The sequence below is a fragment of the Physeter macrocephalus genome, chromosome 5 (assembly GCF_002837175.3).
Source record: "Physeter macrocephalus isolate SW-GA chromosome 5, ASM283717v5, whole genome shotgun sequence".
In the NCBI taxonomy this organism is placed as follows: domain Eukaryota; kingdom Metazoa; phylum Chordata; class Mammalia; order Artiodactyla; family Physeteridae; genus Physeter; species Physeter macrocephalus.
Genome location: NC_041218.1, coordinates 19,955,593 through 19,974,874, shown reverse-complemented (window position 1 = coordinate 19,974,874; position 19,282 = coordinate 19,955,593). Strand labels below are relative to the sequence as shown.

The 19,282-nt window shown below is 39.7% G+C and overlaps 1 protein-coding gene across 7 annotated transcripts in view; it reads left to right on the top strand.

The window, feature by feature from the left end:
* EXOC4 (exocyst complex component 4) overlaps positions 1-19,282 on the top strand; it is an 869,227-nt gene that overhangs the window by 244,659 nt on the left and 605,286 nt on the right. For all 7 annotated transcript variants that reach the window (XM_024130229.2, XM_024130235.3, XM_028489724.2 and 4 more), the window contains exons 8-9: positions 8,093-8,238; positions 13,596-13,684. In XM_024130229.2, coding sequence (XP_023985997.1) covers positions 8,093-8,238; positions 13,596-13,684 — 235 coding nt within the window. The remainder of the gene's footprint in view (positions 1-8,092; positions 8,239-13,595; positions 13,685-19,282) is intronic.

The following is a 19,282-nucleotide window of genomic DNA, read 5'->3' as shown; positions in this document are numbered from 1 at the left end:
ATTCATTTTTCCTGCATTCCTGATCATTGTTCTTGAACCACAGTGTTTTTTTTAGTCCCTCACATGTGCAGTCTTTTAGCATTTTAAAATTTCTCTTCTTTCCTTCGTAGAATACCTGCTTAAATTTTTTCATTTTTTTCCTCTGCATCAACTCACAAATGTATCCCTAATTGTAAAATCTCATTACCACTGCTTTAGTTTAAAATCCTTTTTTTTTTAAATTTCAACTATCATGGTAGTTTTTTTTCTTGTCCCCTTCCCTTTATCTTATTACCTTAATCATTCATTTTTCCCCAAATCCCATTACCTTCTAATCTATTATTGTATACGCCAGCAGATTAATTTACTTAGAGTGTGTTTATCAACATTTTATTTACCTGTTGAAAGCTTTTTACTGCCCTCCTCATTCTGTACTTGACTTCAGTACCTGAGCCTGGTGTTAGAGGCCCTGAGAAGTTTGTGCATTTACCACCTTTCCAGGCTTACCTCTCAGACTTCATTTTTATGTTACCTGAACTATTTTCAGTTCACTGAAGACCCCCGGAATTTCCCCAGCACTGTTTATTTATTCTGTTCTTTCTGCCATTTTTTTTGGACTTTTACACATTATAAGATTTTATTTATGTCCTACGATCTTGAAACTTTTTTATTGTTCTACTTGGGATCAATCTTGTCCTTCTATAAATGCTCACAACAGTTTCTTTGACCTGATGCTTCCCACTTTCTCCCATGTATTGTAGTCATTCATGTTTGTCTCTTTAAGCACATTGAGGGAAGGATTGATGGATTGATTGATTTGGCTTTTAATTCACTTAAATTTTTAATTTATATATAGTAAAATTCACTTGTTTTAATATTAGGGAAGGATTTTTTTTTTTTTTTAGTCTTGTTTTTATATCCAGGATAATACCTTGCATATTTTACATATTAAGTAAATACGTTTAATTTAAAATAAATGAAAACTTTCTTTTGAAAGCTATCGAAAACTAGGGTTTCTTTGTTAAAAAGCTCTTCTGTTGGGGGTGAGGGGGGGAGGTAAATGTGAGCTCTTTGAGACTCTGCTTGTCAGGGCTTTGACAGGGGTCCAGGAAATACTTGTATAGTCTTGGAATTTTTTCGTCTCTTTTACTTCGAACACTAAGGAACTATTCACAAGACCATACATAATAGTTTTAATGATACAATTGCCATTGATAATGACTATAATGAAGCAGGCAGCCATTCTATTTGCAGAATGACTGTTTATTTTTCTTTTGGCTTTCTTACTGCAGAGTACTTTAGTCCATATACAATGAGGAAATGAGACTGCTATTTTCAAAAGATAACTTCTTTTGTTTTTTCTTTGTCACTAATATTTCATCCATTAGCAACCTTACCGGGGAAATCTAATAGTTTGTAGTAATTTTAAATGGTGGTCCTAGTTTTAGAAAATATTGTTGCTTTGTTTCAGTGTTACTCTTTAATATTTTCTGGTCAAGGTGATAGTTTGAGGGGTATATTACCCTGATTTTGCTCCTCCTCCACCTCTGGATTTCTCTTTTCAAATTCTGGGCCTCCTGGTCTCCCTTGGCTAGGCCTTGCCTCCTCCATCCAGTGAGACTAGTTTCTGCTTGGTTTTTCTCCTGCTCCATGGGTGCTGGAAGGGGTTCTCTGGGAAGAACCCAGAGGAACTAGTGTGCTTCCTTTTTTCTCTCAGAGATCATAGCCACCAGTTTCTGCCTAATTTGGCTCCTCTCCAGGGCCTTCAAATTCTTATTTTTTTAATATGTTTTTTCAGCTGTTCTAATTATCATCAGTATGAGGGATAGTCCAAGGAAGCTACTTTGCTGTTCCTGGAACAAAAACTCCTGGGCATCTGTTTTGGTTTTTTTTTTTTTTTTTTTTTTTTTTTGGTGGTACACGGGCCTCTCACTGCTGTGGTCTCTCCCGTTGCGGAGCACAGGCTCCGGACGCACAGGCTCAGCGGCCATGGCTCACGGGCCCAGCCGCTCCGCGGCATGTGGGATCTTCCCGGACCGGAGCACAAACCCGTGTCCCCTGCATCGGCAGGCGGACTCTCAACCACTGCGCCACCAGGGAAGCCCTGGGCATCTGTATTTTAAAAGAGCAAATTATTAAAAATTACACTATTTATTGTAGGCACAGTCAAGATATTGCACAAGAAAGTTGAGCCTTACTTCATATTGGGAGCTCAAGGGGATTTTTTTTCACCTTAGAATTGCTCCCGTCGTGAAGCAATCTAGTTCTCAGATTCACGGTGGGGGGTGGGTGCGGGTAGGGGGACACATACACAGTATGGCTTTGCTGTAAATCATCAAACATTTGAAGGTAATAGTCAGGAGAATTGGTTTCCTAGTTGCAGAGATTGAAATCTGTGCAAACCACTACTCCCGTTTTTATCAGATACCAGTGTTTTACAAAAAGAGTATTTGTGATATAAATGTCACTGGATGCATATTAGTATATAATTGTTTATCCATAGATAGCTTAGTGAAGAAACAAAAACTCATTCAAGTTATCATAAGGAAAAAGGAAAACATACTAAAGACTATAAGGATATATTGTAGAACCCAAGGGTAGAGAGTCTAAGACCTTATCAGCGACTGGATTTGAGACCTTTGCACTATGGATAACTTAAGGTTGCAACCTTTGAATCTCTCTCCTGTGGGTCTCCTCTTTCTCTCTGGTCATCTGGTTCATTCTTTATTCTCTCTCTGCGGATTGGCTGTCTTTGATTTTTCATCCACATGGTAAAAGGTGGTTGCCCCAAAGTATTTACATCTCCTCACTTACATTGACGAGCACAGACCATATCCCACTAACACATTCCTGGGAAAGAGAATCTGATTGGCTAAGTGAGGGTTGGCTGTTTCCCTGGTGAAGTAGGCTCTGACCTAGAGGGTGGGATCCCAGGCCTGGCTACCCAAGTCCATTGTGTGGTTGGGGAACCGTCCTTAGATGAGGCCAAGATTTTGTAAGCTGGGAAGATACTAAAAAGGATCTACCACATTAAGTATCTAGAAGGATCTGAGTGTTTCAGTGAGTAGCTACTTGGATAAATGCAGAGGCTGAAGACAGGAGATGTGTTAATTCTAAGTCTGTAAATCCCACATTTATTTTTAGAAAATTCTATGTGTGTAACCACAAGCAGCCATAGGCAATATGTTAAATAAAGAGGATTAAATGGTAAATGAGGGGTCCATTCAGAATGATATTACCAATGTTAGAGCATGTTATAAATCTCAAAATCTTGGCTCTGCTTTACATATCATGGGATTACTGACTATCATCTTAACAACTGCTAATCAGTCTTATAGCAGAAGAGATGCCTGACCACTCCGATTTCTATGCTCTATTAAAGCATCATATTTCTTTGCTTCTACCATAGAACCATCTAACATACCAGATACTCAAAAAATACAGTGAATCATGATATCACTGGTGTATATAGAGTTTTCAGGTGCTTTTCAACTGTGTTTTCATGTTTCTTCAGTTTTACAAATACCTTTTAAGTTAAACTTAACACACAAATAAACTATGACTTTTAATTTTTTGAACTCTTGATCAACAAGAAATAGCAATTCCTGGTACTTAAAAAGAGAAAGAAATGAATGAGATATGAAGGAATTTAGAGGCAGCAGGAACACACACGGGATTATCTTCTACAGATTTTCTGTGGGCAGAATGTATTTGGTATTATATGTAATGCCCTTTGCCCCAGAATTCCAATCTTGGGTGATTTCCCCCAGGCAAAAGACAAGCTGTAAAGCTTATTTCTTTTCATAAAAATGGAAATTTGAACTCATCCGTGAGTGCTTAGGATATTTATGTACAATTTGGAAGATGCAGTACGTTATCCACAATGATGTAGAATCACCAAGAAATGATATGGCTATATTTTAATACCAGACATCTGGTGTTTGTGTCAAGACTGTAGTAGAAGATTTAGCATAATTCAAACACATTTTCAGGCATCTTAGAAGTAGGGGCTTGTTTGTTCTTTGAGATATTAAAAAATGCACTTTTACCAATTTGAGTGTCAACATAAAACTTCGCCCGTTTTAAAGCAGTATTTTTCCACTGGTGGTGAATGTTATTAGGAGAAAGAGGCAAACACAATGAAGGAAACAAATATCGCAAAGCCTGTGGTTAAAATTGCTTTACTCACAGGGTAGATTTTTGTACTCTGGACTCTTTCTACTTTGGAGACTGTCTAATTTGCATATAACGATATATACATCAAGGCTTCTTATCACATGCTTTTTCAAATTCAGTGGTTCCCTATATTTTTTGATTCACTGATATGTTGCATGGCTCTGTGGTGGAAATGAAGAAATACAGTGCTTTAAGGAATAGAAAAAATCCTCATATTTATCAATGGTGAGGTGTCTTTTCATTAAATAATAGCTAATAGTCTTAGGCAGTTTGGGATGAATAATTTTTTTAATGATAATGATGTGTAAAGTGGATACTTGAGGAGCTCAGAAAAGGGGACAGCTGACTTAGAGTGGTCTGGGAAGGGAGTGGTTGAAGAGGGAACACTGGAACTGTTTTTTTGGAAGGGTCTGTTAGGAGTTAGGAGAGAGGGTAATCTAGGGTAGGCCTTCCAGAAATGAGGGGGCCCCGGCATATTCAGGGGAAAGTTAACTAGGTGATCTTGATTGGAGTGTTGGGTTCATGTTAGGGAGAATAAGATATGATTGGAGTATTGAGGTCAGATAGTTGTAGCTGATGAGGAGCCTTGTGATGGTAGCATCAACTGTGTTTTTTATATTGTTTCTTGTTTTTAATTTTTATTGGAGTGTAGTTGATTTACAATGTTGTGTTACTTTTAGGTGTACAGTGAAGTGAAGCTGTTATACATATACATATCAAGATATCCACTGTTTTTTAGATTCTTTTCCCATATAGGCCATTACACAGTATAGAGTTCCCTTATACAGTAGGTCTTTATTAGTGATCTGTTATATCTATCCTTATTAGCTATCTATTTTATATATAGTAGTGTGTATATGCCAATCCCAATCTCCCAATTTATCCTCCCCCCACTTACCCCCTAGTAACCATAAGTTTGTTTTCTACATCTGGAACTATTTTGTAGATAAATTCATTTTTTTGGAGCAGCTGAGTAAGAGATGGGAGGCAGGAAACTAAATGAGGAAAACTGCGTGAGGTGAGCTAAGGTAGTGGCTGTCAGAACGGACCAGAATGGCCAAACTCATAGAGTTGAGGTAGAGTGATTAATGAACTTGGACACTAACTCTTTTGTGGATACAAAGAATAAGGAAATGTATTAAAGACAGTTCTGAAGTTTTAAACCTGGAGATCAGTGAGAATAAGAAAATACTAAAAAACAAAGTTGGCAGAAAGAATTACTGATTTTTTTTTTTTTTTTTTTTTTTGGTACGCGGGCCTCCCTCTGCTGCGGCCTCTCCCGTTGCGGAGCACAGGCTCCGGACGCACAGGCTCAGCGGCCATGGCTCACGGGCCCAGCCGCTCCGCGGCATGTGGGATTCTCCCAGACCGGGGCGCGAACCCCGTTCCCCTGCATCGGCAGGTGGACGCGCAACCACTGCGCCACCAGGGAAGCCCCAGGAATTACTGATTTTATGGGAAGATGATTTAGGTTTCAGAATTTAGGGTTGATTTTATCAGTGAAATAGGTGAATAGGTCAGTCATGCAGTCACAGATTGGGACTGGAGCTTGGGAGAGAATTGAGGGATAAAAACCACATCATGGTAAGAGAAATAATATATGTGGAGGCTGCTTTTTAAAGTTTAGAACCTAAAGATAAAAAGGAAATAAGATTATAGATCGTGAGGACCAAAGCAAGATTTTTGTGGAGAGGGTAGAAATAGCACATTTGTGTAGATAGAAAGGGAGAAGCTGGTGAATGGAAATAGACTAAGAATCCTGAGAGCTAATAATTCAGGGGACTTCATTGATGTGGAGAAAAAGGAACAGTGATCGTAAAATACCTGGATTTAAGGATGCTTTTTAGTTAGGTCCTGGTCAGTCAATATTTTATTGTAAAAGGACAGTCATTGAATTTTAGGACAATAATTACCTCGACAGAATTACTTGGTGTAGTGTGTCTTCAAGCTTTGGTAGAAACATAATTCTGTCATATTGGTGTAATAACCACCATTTGAGTGAAACCAGGGCATTTGTAGACATCTTTCTGTGCTGAAATTTGAAAGATATCAACAATTTGAAATTCTTTTCTGATTTACTAGCCTTCTTTTGATCACAGATTCCTGCAAACTTTATTAGCATCAGTGCCAAATCTACAAAATAATTGAGTCCATCACTGGAATTGTTACTAAAGTAGAGACCCAATTCAGTATTCTCCCTGACTGTTGTGCAGTTTCGGTGATATAGTAACAGAGATAGTACTTGTCATTATATTACTTCATCAGCTTGCTGAGTAATACTCCAGTGGCCTCGTAAATAAATAAAAAAACATTGACCAATCTCTTAACATGTTTTATGCTTTCCCAGCGAACTCTTTATTGTACAGAAAATGAAATAAAGTCCATTTACTGCCACCCATAGTCATTCTCATTGATAGTTTTTATGCTCTTAGTGAGAATGGAGTGTCATGGGGAAGAGAACAGACTGTGGAGTCAACTAAACCTGAGTTGAAATCCTGGCCTGTTATTGTGTAATTATAAGGCCTTAGGCTAGTCCCTCCCTCCCCCCTCCCCTTTTCCCTCCCTCCCCCCCTCCCTCCGTCTTTGGAGTTTCTTTAAAGAGCATTTTAAGGTTCAAAGCAAAATTGAGGGGGAGAGTACAGGGATTTCCCATTAGCTCCTGCCTCCACACATGCATATAGGCTAGTTTCTTAAGACCACTAATTCTCAGCTTCTTCATCTCTAAATTACAATTAGTAATACTTACTTCATAGATTTGAGGATTGAGTAAGGTCATGTTTTTAAAATGTCTGATATTTGATAAGTACTCAGTAATGTGTATGTGCTTATAATATAGACATAATTGGCTTTAAAACTTACTTGGAGCAATATATTCACAGGTGTGCTTCATAAATGTTTAGATGATAATGCTTGATATGGCCCTCACATCTCTATTTGAATGTATGAATGATTATATACATATATGCAAGAATAATAGTTATATGGGACCCTGATTCTGAAAAGCTTTCACTTCAGTCATGGGTAGAATTGTTTGTCTACATGTACCGTATACCACTTGGTTATCTTAAAATTTTAAATGTGGCAAGCGATTATAGAAATGAGTTGAGTTGATACACTTTAATCCCGGGTTAAATAATCTTAGGAACCATGGTGATTTCTGTTCCATATCTGCTACTTTCTTTCACAACAGTGGGAACTTTTTACACTTGTCTTAGAAATAGTACAACTGATTCTAGCCCAGGCCCCCAAACCCCTGAGGCTCTAAAGTGGATTGATTTTTATAAGCAGGACCTGCTGGCAGTAGTGATCAAAAAAGCTGTTGCTTTTGTTGCTTTGAAACTCTGAAGATGAGTAGTGGGCCCTAGAAATTATTTGCAGGTCAGGACCACTTAGTCTGCTGTGGGCTACGCTAACCTGGTTGGCCGGTTTGTTAGGGTGCTGGTCCAGTTCCTTGTCTATAACCTGAGAACTGATTTTCCTGATAAAGTTTTGTGCTTTCAATGAGGTAAAATATGTAAATGGATTAGCCCCTTGCCTGCAATACAGTAAAGCCCTCAGTAAATGTTACGTTATCGCTGCTGCTGCTGTTGCCATTTGGAATAATGAGGATTAAATTATGACTAAAGGAGTATATTGATTAACTCACCCAGCCCAGTGCCTGACACATAGTAGACCCTCAATAAAAATGTTCCCCTTACCCCCATGTACAAATGCTCACTATACACCGTTCCCAGTTTTAGGAGTAGGTAGCAAATTGCTGACTTTCTGGCTACAATGAATCTTCCCTTAGGTCTACAGCTAGAAGTATGAATAGCTAGGTTAATATCCTTCTGAATGTCAAGGAGGTTTTAGAATTATGTTTTCATGGTTCTGAAATTGCTTTTTCTTAATGGCACATCATAAACGTGTGTGTTAAGCTGTTTGTCTGCTTGTACAGATGCTGTTGACTGAGTACTTGGATATGAAAAATACTCGTGCAGCCTCTGAACCCTCAGCTCAACTAAGTTATGCCAGCACTGGGCGCGAGTGTGCAGCCTTTTTTGCCAAGAAGAAACCTCAAAGGCCCAAAAATTCTCTTTTCAAGTAAGTATCTCCCTGCTGGTAAGATAGCTGTCAAGACGTGTTAGATCCCAGTAGAACTTTTTTCTACTTTATTGACAGCCATTACTTCACCCATTTAAAGTTGATTTGAAATAATTGATAGGAAGTGACTCTATGTTCAACTTTGTGTACTTCCGTTTTCTGTAAGGGAGGTGACTATTTTGGAATATGGTTACTGGACTATCTAGAACTTTTAATAAAAAAAATTCTGGAATTTGTTTCTGGGGAGTCATATAAAATGAAGAGAAATGAAATTCTCCCCTTGTTTCGGGGGAATTTTGTATGAAATGAAAGGAAATGGAATATTTCAGCCTTTGGAAAGCCCCAAGTGCCAAGAAACAACCTTTGTTAATAAAGTCACGCAAATCTCTCTAGCTAAGTAGTATTGGGTTTTACTTGATTTAGTAAAAGAAAAATGTGGAAATTCTTTTTTTTTCAAATTAAGATTAGCTACACTCACCTGGCCACATATCCTAAGTATATGTCATTTGGTATCAGCTAACAGTTAATGTTATTATTAACATTAATAATAATAATGATAACAGCTACCATTGCTTGAGTGCTTACTATGTACCAGGCACTGTGGTAAATGAGTTTCTCAGAAGAATCTCAATCAAACATAATTTGTTTCAGATTATACCAAATTTGGGCAGCAGGGTAGTGGTTAATGCTTACTGAGTCCTTACTAAGTGCTAGCCAAGGCATAAAGCCATTTTCATGGATTGTCTCATGTGTTTATTCATTCTAACAATCTAATGGGTGTGGGTTCTATTTTTCATCCTCTATTACACGTTAAAAATAATTGAGGCGCATGCACAGAAACATATAATTCAGAAAAGAAGACAGACAAGTAAATAATTGGTGATAGTTCCATGTAGTAAAATGTATGAGATGAGCACATGTATTAGTGGAGGTTAGGAAGGGACTCTCAATCAGGATCAGCTCTTAAGCCTCTCAGGAAACTTCACACTACCCTTCTGGGAGCAAAGCCAGCTCTTCTACTGAGTTAACAGTGCCTTGGGAATCAAAGGCTACCAAACACTACCTATGTGGTATTGGGTATTGTTTACTCTCATGGTCAATGACTTTCTCTCCTCAGCACTCGTCAGAGGGGTTTATTGGATCACATACATGGCACAGAAAAAGCTCATTGGAAGCCCCAGTCTATTTATCACAATTACGCGTGATCTAAATGCAATGTGGTATCCTGGAACAGAAAAAGGATATTAGTGGAAAATTTTGTGAAATCCAAGTAAAGTCTGTAGTTTTGTGTCATACCAATGTTAATTACTTAGATGCAACAAAATGTACCACGATTATGTAAGACATTAACATTAGGGAGAGATTTGGGTGAAAGGTGTACAGGAACTCTGTACTATTTTCATCATTTCTATAGACTTAATGATTCCAAAATAAAATTTGTTTAAAAAAATTTTTTTTTTAAATCAAGGCACAAGAGGTTAAGGAAATTATGCAAATTCACACGGCTAGCGAGTGGTAGAAATAAGATTTAAATCTTGGCAGACCTATGTTCTTCTAAGGAATTAATAGATATTTAAGAAGTTGAATCTGTAAATCTAAGCATGTAAAGTGACTACAGAAGTATCATCCCAGTATTCTGAATTCCTTCTTTTTAAATAGTTGAAAGTCCTATATCTTCTGTTGATGCACTTTTGAGATTTGTTTTCTGTCAAGGATTCATAGAGTTCTTAATCATTGAGGAAAGTTTAAACAGTTCGTTTATCTTGTGGTCTAGAGGAGAGGAGATTTACTGTGCCCACACTGGAATGAAATCCATTCTGTTTATTGAATTCGTTCTCTCTTTTTTTTTTTTTAAACAGTTTTATTCAGAGGTTGGATGCAGTATCAGTTAAAAGGCTTTACTCTGCAAGTAGCATGGAACCCCAAATGAATAGATTAACCTATAAGAAAGTTATTATCTCACACATAAGAATAAATACAGAGGATTCTTTAATTCACCGGTACAGTATCATCAAGGACTCAGCCCTTTCCATTTCTCTGCATTCAGTCCCACCCCAATAAAAATGGTGGTGCCCAGGAAATAGCGTGTGATTCATCCTGCAAATCCCCCCCTTTTTTTTAATTAGTAGGCTTTATTTTTATCCATTTTAGGTTTACAGAAAAATTAAGCTGACAGTACAGAGATTTCCCTTATGTCCCTTTACACCATAGTTTCTCCCCTTATTAACACCATAGTTTCTCCTCTTATTATTAGTGTGGCATATTAGTTACAATTGATGAACCAATATTGATACACCATTATTAGTTAAAGTCCGTTGTTTACGTTAGGGTTCACTCTTTGTACAGTTCTGTGGGTTTGGAGAAATGCACAATGTCATATATCCACCATTATAGTATCTTACAGAATAGTTTCACTGCCCTAAACATCCGGTTTTCCACTTACTCATTCCTCCTCCTTTTCCTTACCCCCTTGAAATGACGGATCTTTTTTACTATCTCTATAGTTTGCCCTTTCCAGAATGTCTTAAAGTTAGAATCATACAGTACGTAGCTTTTTCAGACTGGCTTCTTTCACTTAGCAGTATGCATTTAAGGTTCATCCATGTCTTTCTGTGGCTTTTTGTGGCATCCTTTGTATCGCTAAGTAATACTAGTTGTGTGGATGTACTACAGTTGTTTTTCCATTCAGCTATTGAAAGACATCTTGATTGCTTCCAGCTTCTGGCATTTATGAATAAAGCAGCGATAAACATTCACGTGCAGGTTTTTGTGTCGGTGTCAGTATTCGACTCATTTGGATAAATACCCAGGAGCATGATTACTAATTATATGGTAGGACTGTGTTTAACTGTGCAAGACGCTGCCATACTGTGTTCCAGAATGGCTGTATCATTACAAATCCGTTTTTATTAACGATTAATTATCCATCTGTTAATATTTTTTGCCAGTCACAAAGCCCCTCTGCAAGTTTTTCTCAAGAAAACTAATAGGACCTGGGTCTGAGGCCCATTCCTAAACCAGTCACTGGCAAGGGGAAGTAGGCCATGGTGATAGTCTTAAACCAGTCAGAGTTCATCTCCAGTGATAGGTCTGCAGCTGGAGAGGGAGCCCCTTCTCCTGAGCACCCTGCCTAGTGAGAGGGAACAAGGTCGCAGATGCCCAGATAGAATCGGGCCTGTGCCAGCGAACAAGATAGACAGTGGGAGGAAAGGTGTTTGATGGAGGCAACTAAGACTGCCTCAGATACTGCCTAAGGCCTACTGTTAGGCCTTTTCTTTCCCCTCTCCCCTCCCTCTCCCCTCTTCAAGCTCAACTGACCGTTCTCAGTCTACGCCTATTGCAGAAAGCAGGTTTCGGGGTGTTTAGACTTCATGCTGTCAGCCCTCACCCCTAACTTGCAACCTCAGACCACACAAACATTTTCAGACGTTTAGCCAATCCTGAAATTGCGGTGTTGGAAAACATAAGTTACTGGAAATGAATAAGTGAACGTAAGTAATCGTTACACATTTGTTATTATTACACAGTAATAAAAACTCATCACCTGCACAGAATTAGGCCACTCTTAGAAATTTGCCCATTTCTAGTCTTGCTTCCATCATTAATGATCCACGTGAGTCAGGGCAGTTCTCTTGTCTCAGTGGCCTCGGTGCCTTTGGCTGTGAAGTGGGGAGGTGAGACTGGCTAATCCCTCATGCCTCTTTTGCTGTAAAATTATATCCATCTGTGACTTGTTGCAAATGCAAAGAGGATCCCTGAGTAGTGAAAATGCATCAGGTCATAAAGGATTCAGATTTTAGCAAGCTGTCATCTGTTTCTGTCACATCTGTGAAGAGCCTTATCACTCTCTTTAATTGTCCCTAGCCAAGGGTAATTAAGTGTGTTTAAGTTCTTTCTTATTGTATATAGTGTGCCTCTCTGTTCTTTGCTCAAGAGTTTATTTTTTCTCTTGCTGTTTCTGATCAATAGCTGTCAGCGTGCTTTTTGGAGGTCAGTGGCTTCTCGTCAGCGCTTGACTGGCAGGTGACACTTTTGAAGTACTGCACGCTTTGCCTTTCTTCTGGCTGTTGGTGCCCTTTTCGTTCTTGGCAGGGTGCAGAGAAAGGATCAAGTAACTCAGCTGTTTCCCTCAGACTGACATTCATCTTGGTATTCATCTTCCTTGTCAAAGAACCGGTGAAGAAGAGGCATAATTAAGAAAACGTTGATGATCCTTCCTTGTGGCCAGAAACCTATCCCGTTATCACTGTTGCTCTTTCACTGTGTCGCTGTTTACCCCTTAGTGGCTGTAATTCTTAGAAGGATTTCTCCTGTCAGCCTGTTATCCTGACTTTGAAAATCTCAGGTTTGAAATGGAATTTCTTAGCACATCAAAGGATTTACGGTTTGATGACACAGTCTTACCTTTACCCGTTTTTTCTTGTTGTTGTTCTTCCTTACCTGCAAGTTATTTTTAAGACTGTGATTTGTTGCTGTCGTTTTTTCTGTTTTGTAGCCGTTGTTTTAGCTTTTAAAGCCATGTTCTGTGTCACGAACCCATCCCCCATGTTTCTAACCTCTGAAGCAGTCCCTGGGGAGGTGTGAACAACATTTGGTAGCTTGGTATTTTTGAAAGTAATTTATGTGGTAAAATAAAACAACCACCAAAAAAAAAAAACAGGTAAAATTATGACTGTATCAAACCGTAAATCCTTTGATGTGGTAAGAAATGCCATTTCAAACCTGAGATTTTCTGTCAGGATAACAGGCTGGCAGGAGAAATCCTTCTAAGAATGACAGGTGCCCGGTAAGAATCCTGGCCACCGCTTAGAAAGTATATCGTTTTTGAGGACTTTGAAGGAGAGGCCGTAGATGCCTTGTGTCTCTGGTGTAGTTATTTAACATCATCTCTCACAGCCCACTGTGCTACTCCTCTCACTGGGGGAGTTACAGAGGCCGGGGGTCAGCTCTGAGGAGCCCGTATTTCTGTGGCGGCAGCTGGCAGACACTGCTGTCTTTTGAGCTGCCTAGGAGCCAAATCAGAATGCCATTAGAGGATACTGCTGTTGCTGCGTGTGTAGGGATCCTGGCAAGGGATGTGGAGGCAAAAGAAAGTTGCAAGATCGAGCGTGTCGGTTGAAATAGAGAAGGAGCAGAACATCCAAGTACTGTCCTGGAGGAGCGTTTAGGCAGGAATATCATTCACAAATCAAGGTTTATGGCAGCCTGCCCTGGCCTGGAACAGCCAGAACGTCTGGGTTGTGGAACACGAGGGCGTGCCACACGGGCTGGAGTAGAACACTGTCGGAATATACAGAGCTGGACACCGCCTGCTTGCTTGCTACCTAATCGTTTGTTTACGCTGCGTTTCGTTGCAGGTTCGAATCATCCTCCCATGCCATCAGTATGAGCGCCTATTTGCGAGAACAGAGAAGGGAGCTGTACAGTCGGAGTGGAGAGCTTCAAGGTGGGTAATCGACCTTCTCCGGAAAAATTAGTTTTCTGGAGGAAGATCTGAAGTGTTTATAGCATGTGAATTTGAGGTCTGCATTCACAGGATTCTTTCAAGGTAGCAAAGATTGAAAGACCTGGTGATCTGTTTCTTCGCTCATTTCCCAGCATCAGCTGCCAAGCAGCTAAAACTATTACTGTGGCCCCAGGATTTATAGACCTGCTACCGTTCAAGTGGGAGCTCAGTGTAAAAAGAAATGAGGGCCGTTCCTTTTTGCTTAAAGATGGCAGACATGATTCCAGTCACAGTCTAGGGGAATGCCAGTCTTCTGTGGCTGCCCCTGTTATTTTAATTATTGTTTTCAGTACCTTCTGGAATATGGCGGGGGTACTTGAGATTTGGAAAAGTACAGATGCAGCCTCTGTCGTTATTTAAAGGGAAGAGGATACCTTTAAACAGTACGTTCTGATCAACATAACTTTGATACACAGGATATTTGATGTTCATGTGTGGTTACTAAAAAGTTGGAATCTGAAGAAGAAAATAATTAAGAAAATAAATTAAAAGTAAATTTATTTAAAAAAAAAACCACTCATAACATTTTTTCCTGTGACCAGAAGGATGCTAATCATGGTAAATGTGTTCAATTAAGAAAGATTTGTGAAGGTGTGCTAAGTGCAAGACATCCAAGCACTGGAAGGGATGGAAGTTGTTGAGTACATGGAAATAAAAGATAAAAACCTTAAGATCCAGTTATGAAAGTAAGGAATGAATATCAATAACAATATAAGGCAGTCAGTGGTAACAACTAAGTGGATGGTATGGATCAAATTGCTAGAGTTGAGATGGGAGAGATTCTGTAAATTATTTTAGAACTCTGGGCTTTCTCCATGAGGGATGGAGAAGAACACTTTAACTGTCTTTGATGCATTGCAGGCACTTGGAATATTTTGTAGTGACTAGCCTACACACTTAAATATTTAGTTTTTAAGACCCGTCATAATTCTACAACAGAATATCAGGAAGCAACTAGCCAGCCTTTCTAGAGTTAAAAGACTATTGCCTAGGGCTTCCCTGGTGGCGCAGTGGTTGAGAATCCGCCTGCCGATGCAGGGGACGCGGGTTCGTGCCCCGGTCCGGGAAGACCCCACACGCCGCGGAGCTGCTGGGCCCGTGAGCCATGGCTGCTGAGCCTGCGCGTCCATAGCCTGTGCTCCGCAACGGGAGAGGCCACAACAGTGAGAGGCCCGCGTACCGCAAAAAAAAAAAAAAAAAAGAGACTATGGCCTAGTCATCCCTACCTTCACCTTCATTATTAATCTATCAGTAAATACCTGTAAATTTTTCCAGAGACTCTGCTCTGCTCTCTCATAGTTATATCACAGTAATAATTCCACCGCTCAGACATATAGTTACCAGAATTAAAAGCCTAGAAATACATTTGAGGATATAAGGAAAAGGAAATTAGCTTACAAGCATTTTATTTAATATTAAAGTATTGCTGTATATTCTAGAAAACATGAAGTGTGTGTCTTGGAATCTTGAAGTGGAGGAGTACAGAGAGTAGTTAGGTTTGGAACAAATGAAGGAGTGAGCCACTGTATGGTCAGTCAGACAAGGAGGGAAGGAGGAGGGTGACCTGGGCTTCTGCAGGTAACTACCTCCCGGCAGTATAGGGTGGACTGCAAGGCTTGGAAGGAAATGATAGTTTTGGAACACACATTCTTGTAGGACTGATCATACTTGAACTGACACTTAGGGGGCATAGAAAATTACCTAGGTTTGGAGAGCTCTTCCATATCTCCACCTTCCATCACAGTGTCCTACTTATTTTTTTATTTTTTGGCTTCCCAAAACCCCACAGGTGTTGTTTTGTTTTTTTCACACACACACACACACACACACACACACACACTGTATTTTATTTTTACAAGCGATAAATACACTGCACAGTGTCCTACTTATAAATTCAGAATTGACCTAAGGAGTAGTTTAAGTTTACCTCCAAAATTTCTCTCCACCTGGCTTCTAGTATATGAAATTCCTTTAGTGAGGACACACAGAGCCTTTCTTCTTCTTTTTTAGCTTGAATCCTGATCACTTCATTTTTATTAATTAAAAAATTTAATTTTTTAGAGCAATTTTAGGTTCACAGAAGAACTGAGTGGAAAGTACAGAGAACAGCCCCATCCCTACATATGTATACACAGCCTCCCCGACTTGCAGCAGACAGCCTGCACCGCAGTAAAGCTTTTCACTTGACACTTAGAGATGAAAAGGTAGACCACGTAACTAATGGGACAGCAATGCAACTTGTCATTCACTCGTGTTCAAGCATTGTTACTGAACAAGGATAAATGACAGATACCAGATTCCTCTTTTTTAGTAGACAGGGAGCATGGTGAGTGAGCACTCTGTGCTTTGCTCTAGCTGTGCCCCATCCCCAACCCCACCCGTACTCCATGACCTCTTGAGAGACAGACAGTACAGCCAGTCAGTGAAGAGTAGAGGGTTCTGGGCCCGTACTGCCTATGTTTAAAATCTAGCTCCCCACTTCCTAGCTTCAGAAGCTCTGTGCCTCCTTATCTCTAAATGGGCATATCTCTAAACAGTGCCTACCCCATGAGGTTGTTGTGAACGTTAGGTGAGTAAGCTATGAAAAGTGCTGAGAAAAGTACCTGACATGTAGTATATGTTATGCCTTCCTCCTTCTCTCCAAATGTTATCTCTAGTTTTGTCACTTCAGAGTTTTCGTATACCTTCTGTTTGTCTCCTCGTTGGGCTGAACCCTGCTCAGCTTTCCAACTTCAGTTTGTCACTGTGATGAGCCCTCCCTGCTGGTGTCTCCTCTCCCTAACATACCCCCTCAAAAAAAAAAAAAAAAACACAAAGCACACACTCTCTGTCTCTCTTTCCTTCTCTCTCTCTCTGGGCTCATGGCCCCTGCTGTGTGCTCACATCTTTACTGTTCCCTTTCTTATATCGTTCTCCACACTGTATTGTGGATTTGCCACAGAGCTATAAGCTCCATGAGGGACATACTGTTTTATTTCCTGTGCTTAGTACAGTGCCTGGTATAGTAAGTGTTCAGTAAATACTGATGGACTCACTGACAGAAGGAATGAAGATGGCAGCGGTCTAAAGTAGGATGGACAGCTTATTAGTGAGAGGTTAGGAAGGAGGCCCCAAAGGACATGGGGCCACTGACAGCCATTATCAGCTTCATGGGTTTGCATTAGCTTTCAAATTTAAGCCGAAGCAGAACCTAAACGTAGATACACTTTTGTTCTTTGCAGTTATACATGGCTTTATTAAATAGAAATGTTGCCCTTGAGCTGTCTGGCCTAGGACAACATTGCTGTATATAATTGAAAAACATTGAAAAATCCAACTAAGTTACAGAGGACTTTCATTCTGTGAGAATGGTTAATCGAAGAATCATCATAATCTAGGAACTTTACCATCCTTCAAAAAGTTAGTTGAAATATGGAACTTTCAAGCAACCGTCTATTGTACTTACCAGTGTTGAGCAAAATAGGAGCATTTATCTCTGGTTAGAGGGGAGAAAGTAGCTAGCCAACATATGTCCATAATAATCATTAAAAATAATTGAGCTGAGCTGAAACATCACGTGCTTGGTGAGAGGCTGTATCAGCTGACCAGTTTTTGGGCAAGTTTGATGGAGTTTCATTCAGGAACCAAAGTTTCTCTGATGAATGCTTTTAATATTGCAGCAGGAAAAAAGGTGCTGGGGGGAATCACATCTTTTTTCCATTAAAAACGGTCATTCTTTTTCACTTATTCTATTAATCTGACTGGTCCGAGGACCACAGTGAGATCTGCATTTCACCTTATCCTGAAAAGGCATAGTTAAATAGTTCAGTCACATCATAAGAGACCGGCAGGAGATTTTCGTCTCTTCTCTTAGAGCCACGAAGCTGCAGGCTTCGCTTCCCAGCGATTTGGTTCGTGAGGTCAGCTCTTCCTTCTGTGGTAGGAGAGCGGTAAAGATAGACCACCAAAGTAACATTAAAAGGCTCACATCTGACAAAAGTTAAGCTCCGGTCAACATTTCTAATTCATCATGCAATTAAAAAATATTCTACCTAACACCACACAAGGGGGGAAAAAGAATGAAAAAATGAGATTTCTGTGGTATCATCAACCCATCTCAGTTGGATCTAACTGTCAGGGTACAGGTGGTTCATTACATTGTGTGCTGTGGGCAGCTGGGCTGAGGATTTCAGGGTGCTGTTCCCAAGAGTGGAGGGCAACAGCTGGAAGTCAAACTTGTACATGTGTCTGCGTTAATCATGGGTGTCCTGTTGTTCTGAGCCCCTCCACTGCTTCATTGTACTGCTCACAGAGTCACGTGGTAGCTTAGAAAGATACTCATTTTAAAGAACATTTAGCTTCAATATAGTGTCTGAGTTTTTTTTTTTAATTTTATTTATTTTTTTATACAGCAGGTTTTTATTATCTATTTTATGCATATTAGTGTATACATGTCAATCCCAATCTCCCAGTTCATCCCACCCCCGCTTTCCCCCCTTGGTGTCCATACGTTTGTTCTCTACATCTGTGTCTCATTTTCTGCATTGCAAACTGGTTCATCTGTACCACTTTTCTAGGTTCCACATATATGCATTAATGTATGATATTTGTTTTTCTCTTTCTGACTCACTTCACTCTGTATGACAGTCTCTAGATCCATCCACATCTCTACAAATGACCCAGTTTCGTTCCTTTTTATGGCTGAGTAATGTTCCATTGTATATATGTACCACATCTTCTTTATCCATTCGTCTGTCGATGGCCATTTAGGTTGCTTCAATGTCCTGGCTATCGTAAATAGTGCTGCAGTGAACATGCAGTGCATGTGTCTTTTTGAATTATCGTTTCCTCTGGGTATATGCCCAGCAGTGGGATTGCTGGGTCATAGGGAAATTCTGTTTTTAGTTTGCTAAGGAACCTCCATACTGTTCTCCATAGTGGCTGTATCAATTTACATTCCCACCAACAGTGCAAGAGGGTTCTCTTTTCTCCACACTCTCTCCAGCATTTGTTGTTTGTAGATTTTCTGTTGATGCCCATTCTAACGGGTGTGAGGTGAGACCTCATTATAGTTTTGATTTGCATTTCTCTAACAATGAGTGATGTTAAGTAGCTTTTCATGTGCTTCTTGGCCATCTGTATGTCTTCTTTGGAGAAATGTCTATTTTATAAATTTTGGATATTAGTCCTTTGTCAGTTGCTTCGTTTGCAAATATTTTCTCCCATTCTGAGGGTTGTCTTTTGGTCTTGTTTATGGTATCCTTTGCTGTGCAAAAGCTTTTAAGTTTTATTAGGTTCCATTTGTTTATTTTTGTTTTTATTTCCATTACTCTAGGAGGTGGATCAAAAAAGATCTTGCTGTGATTTATGTCAAAGAGTGTTCTTCCTATGTTTTCCTTGAAGTGTTTTGTAGTGCCGGTCTTACATTTAGGTCTCGAATCCATTTTGAGTTTATTTTTTTATTTATTTATTTTTTTTGCGGTATGCGGGCCTCTCACTGTTGTGGCCTCTCCCGTTGTGGAGCACAGGCTCCGGACGCGCAGGCTCAGCGGCCATGGC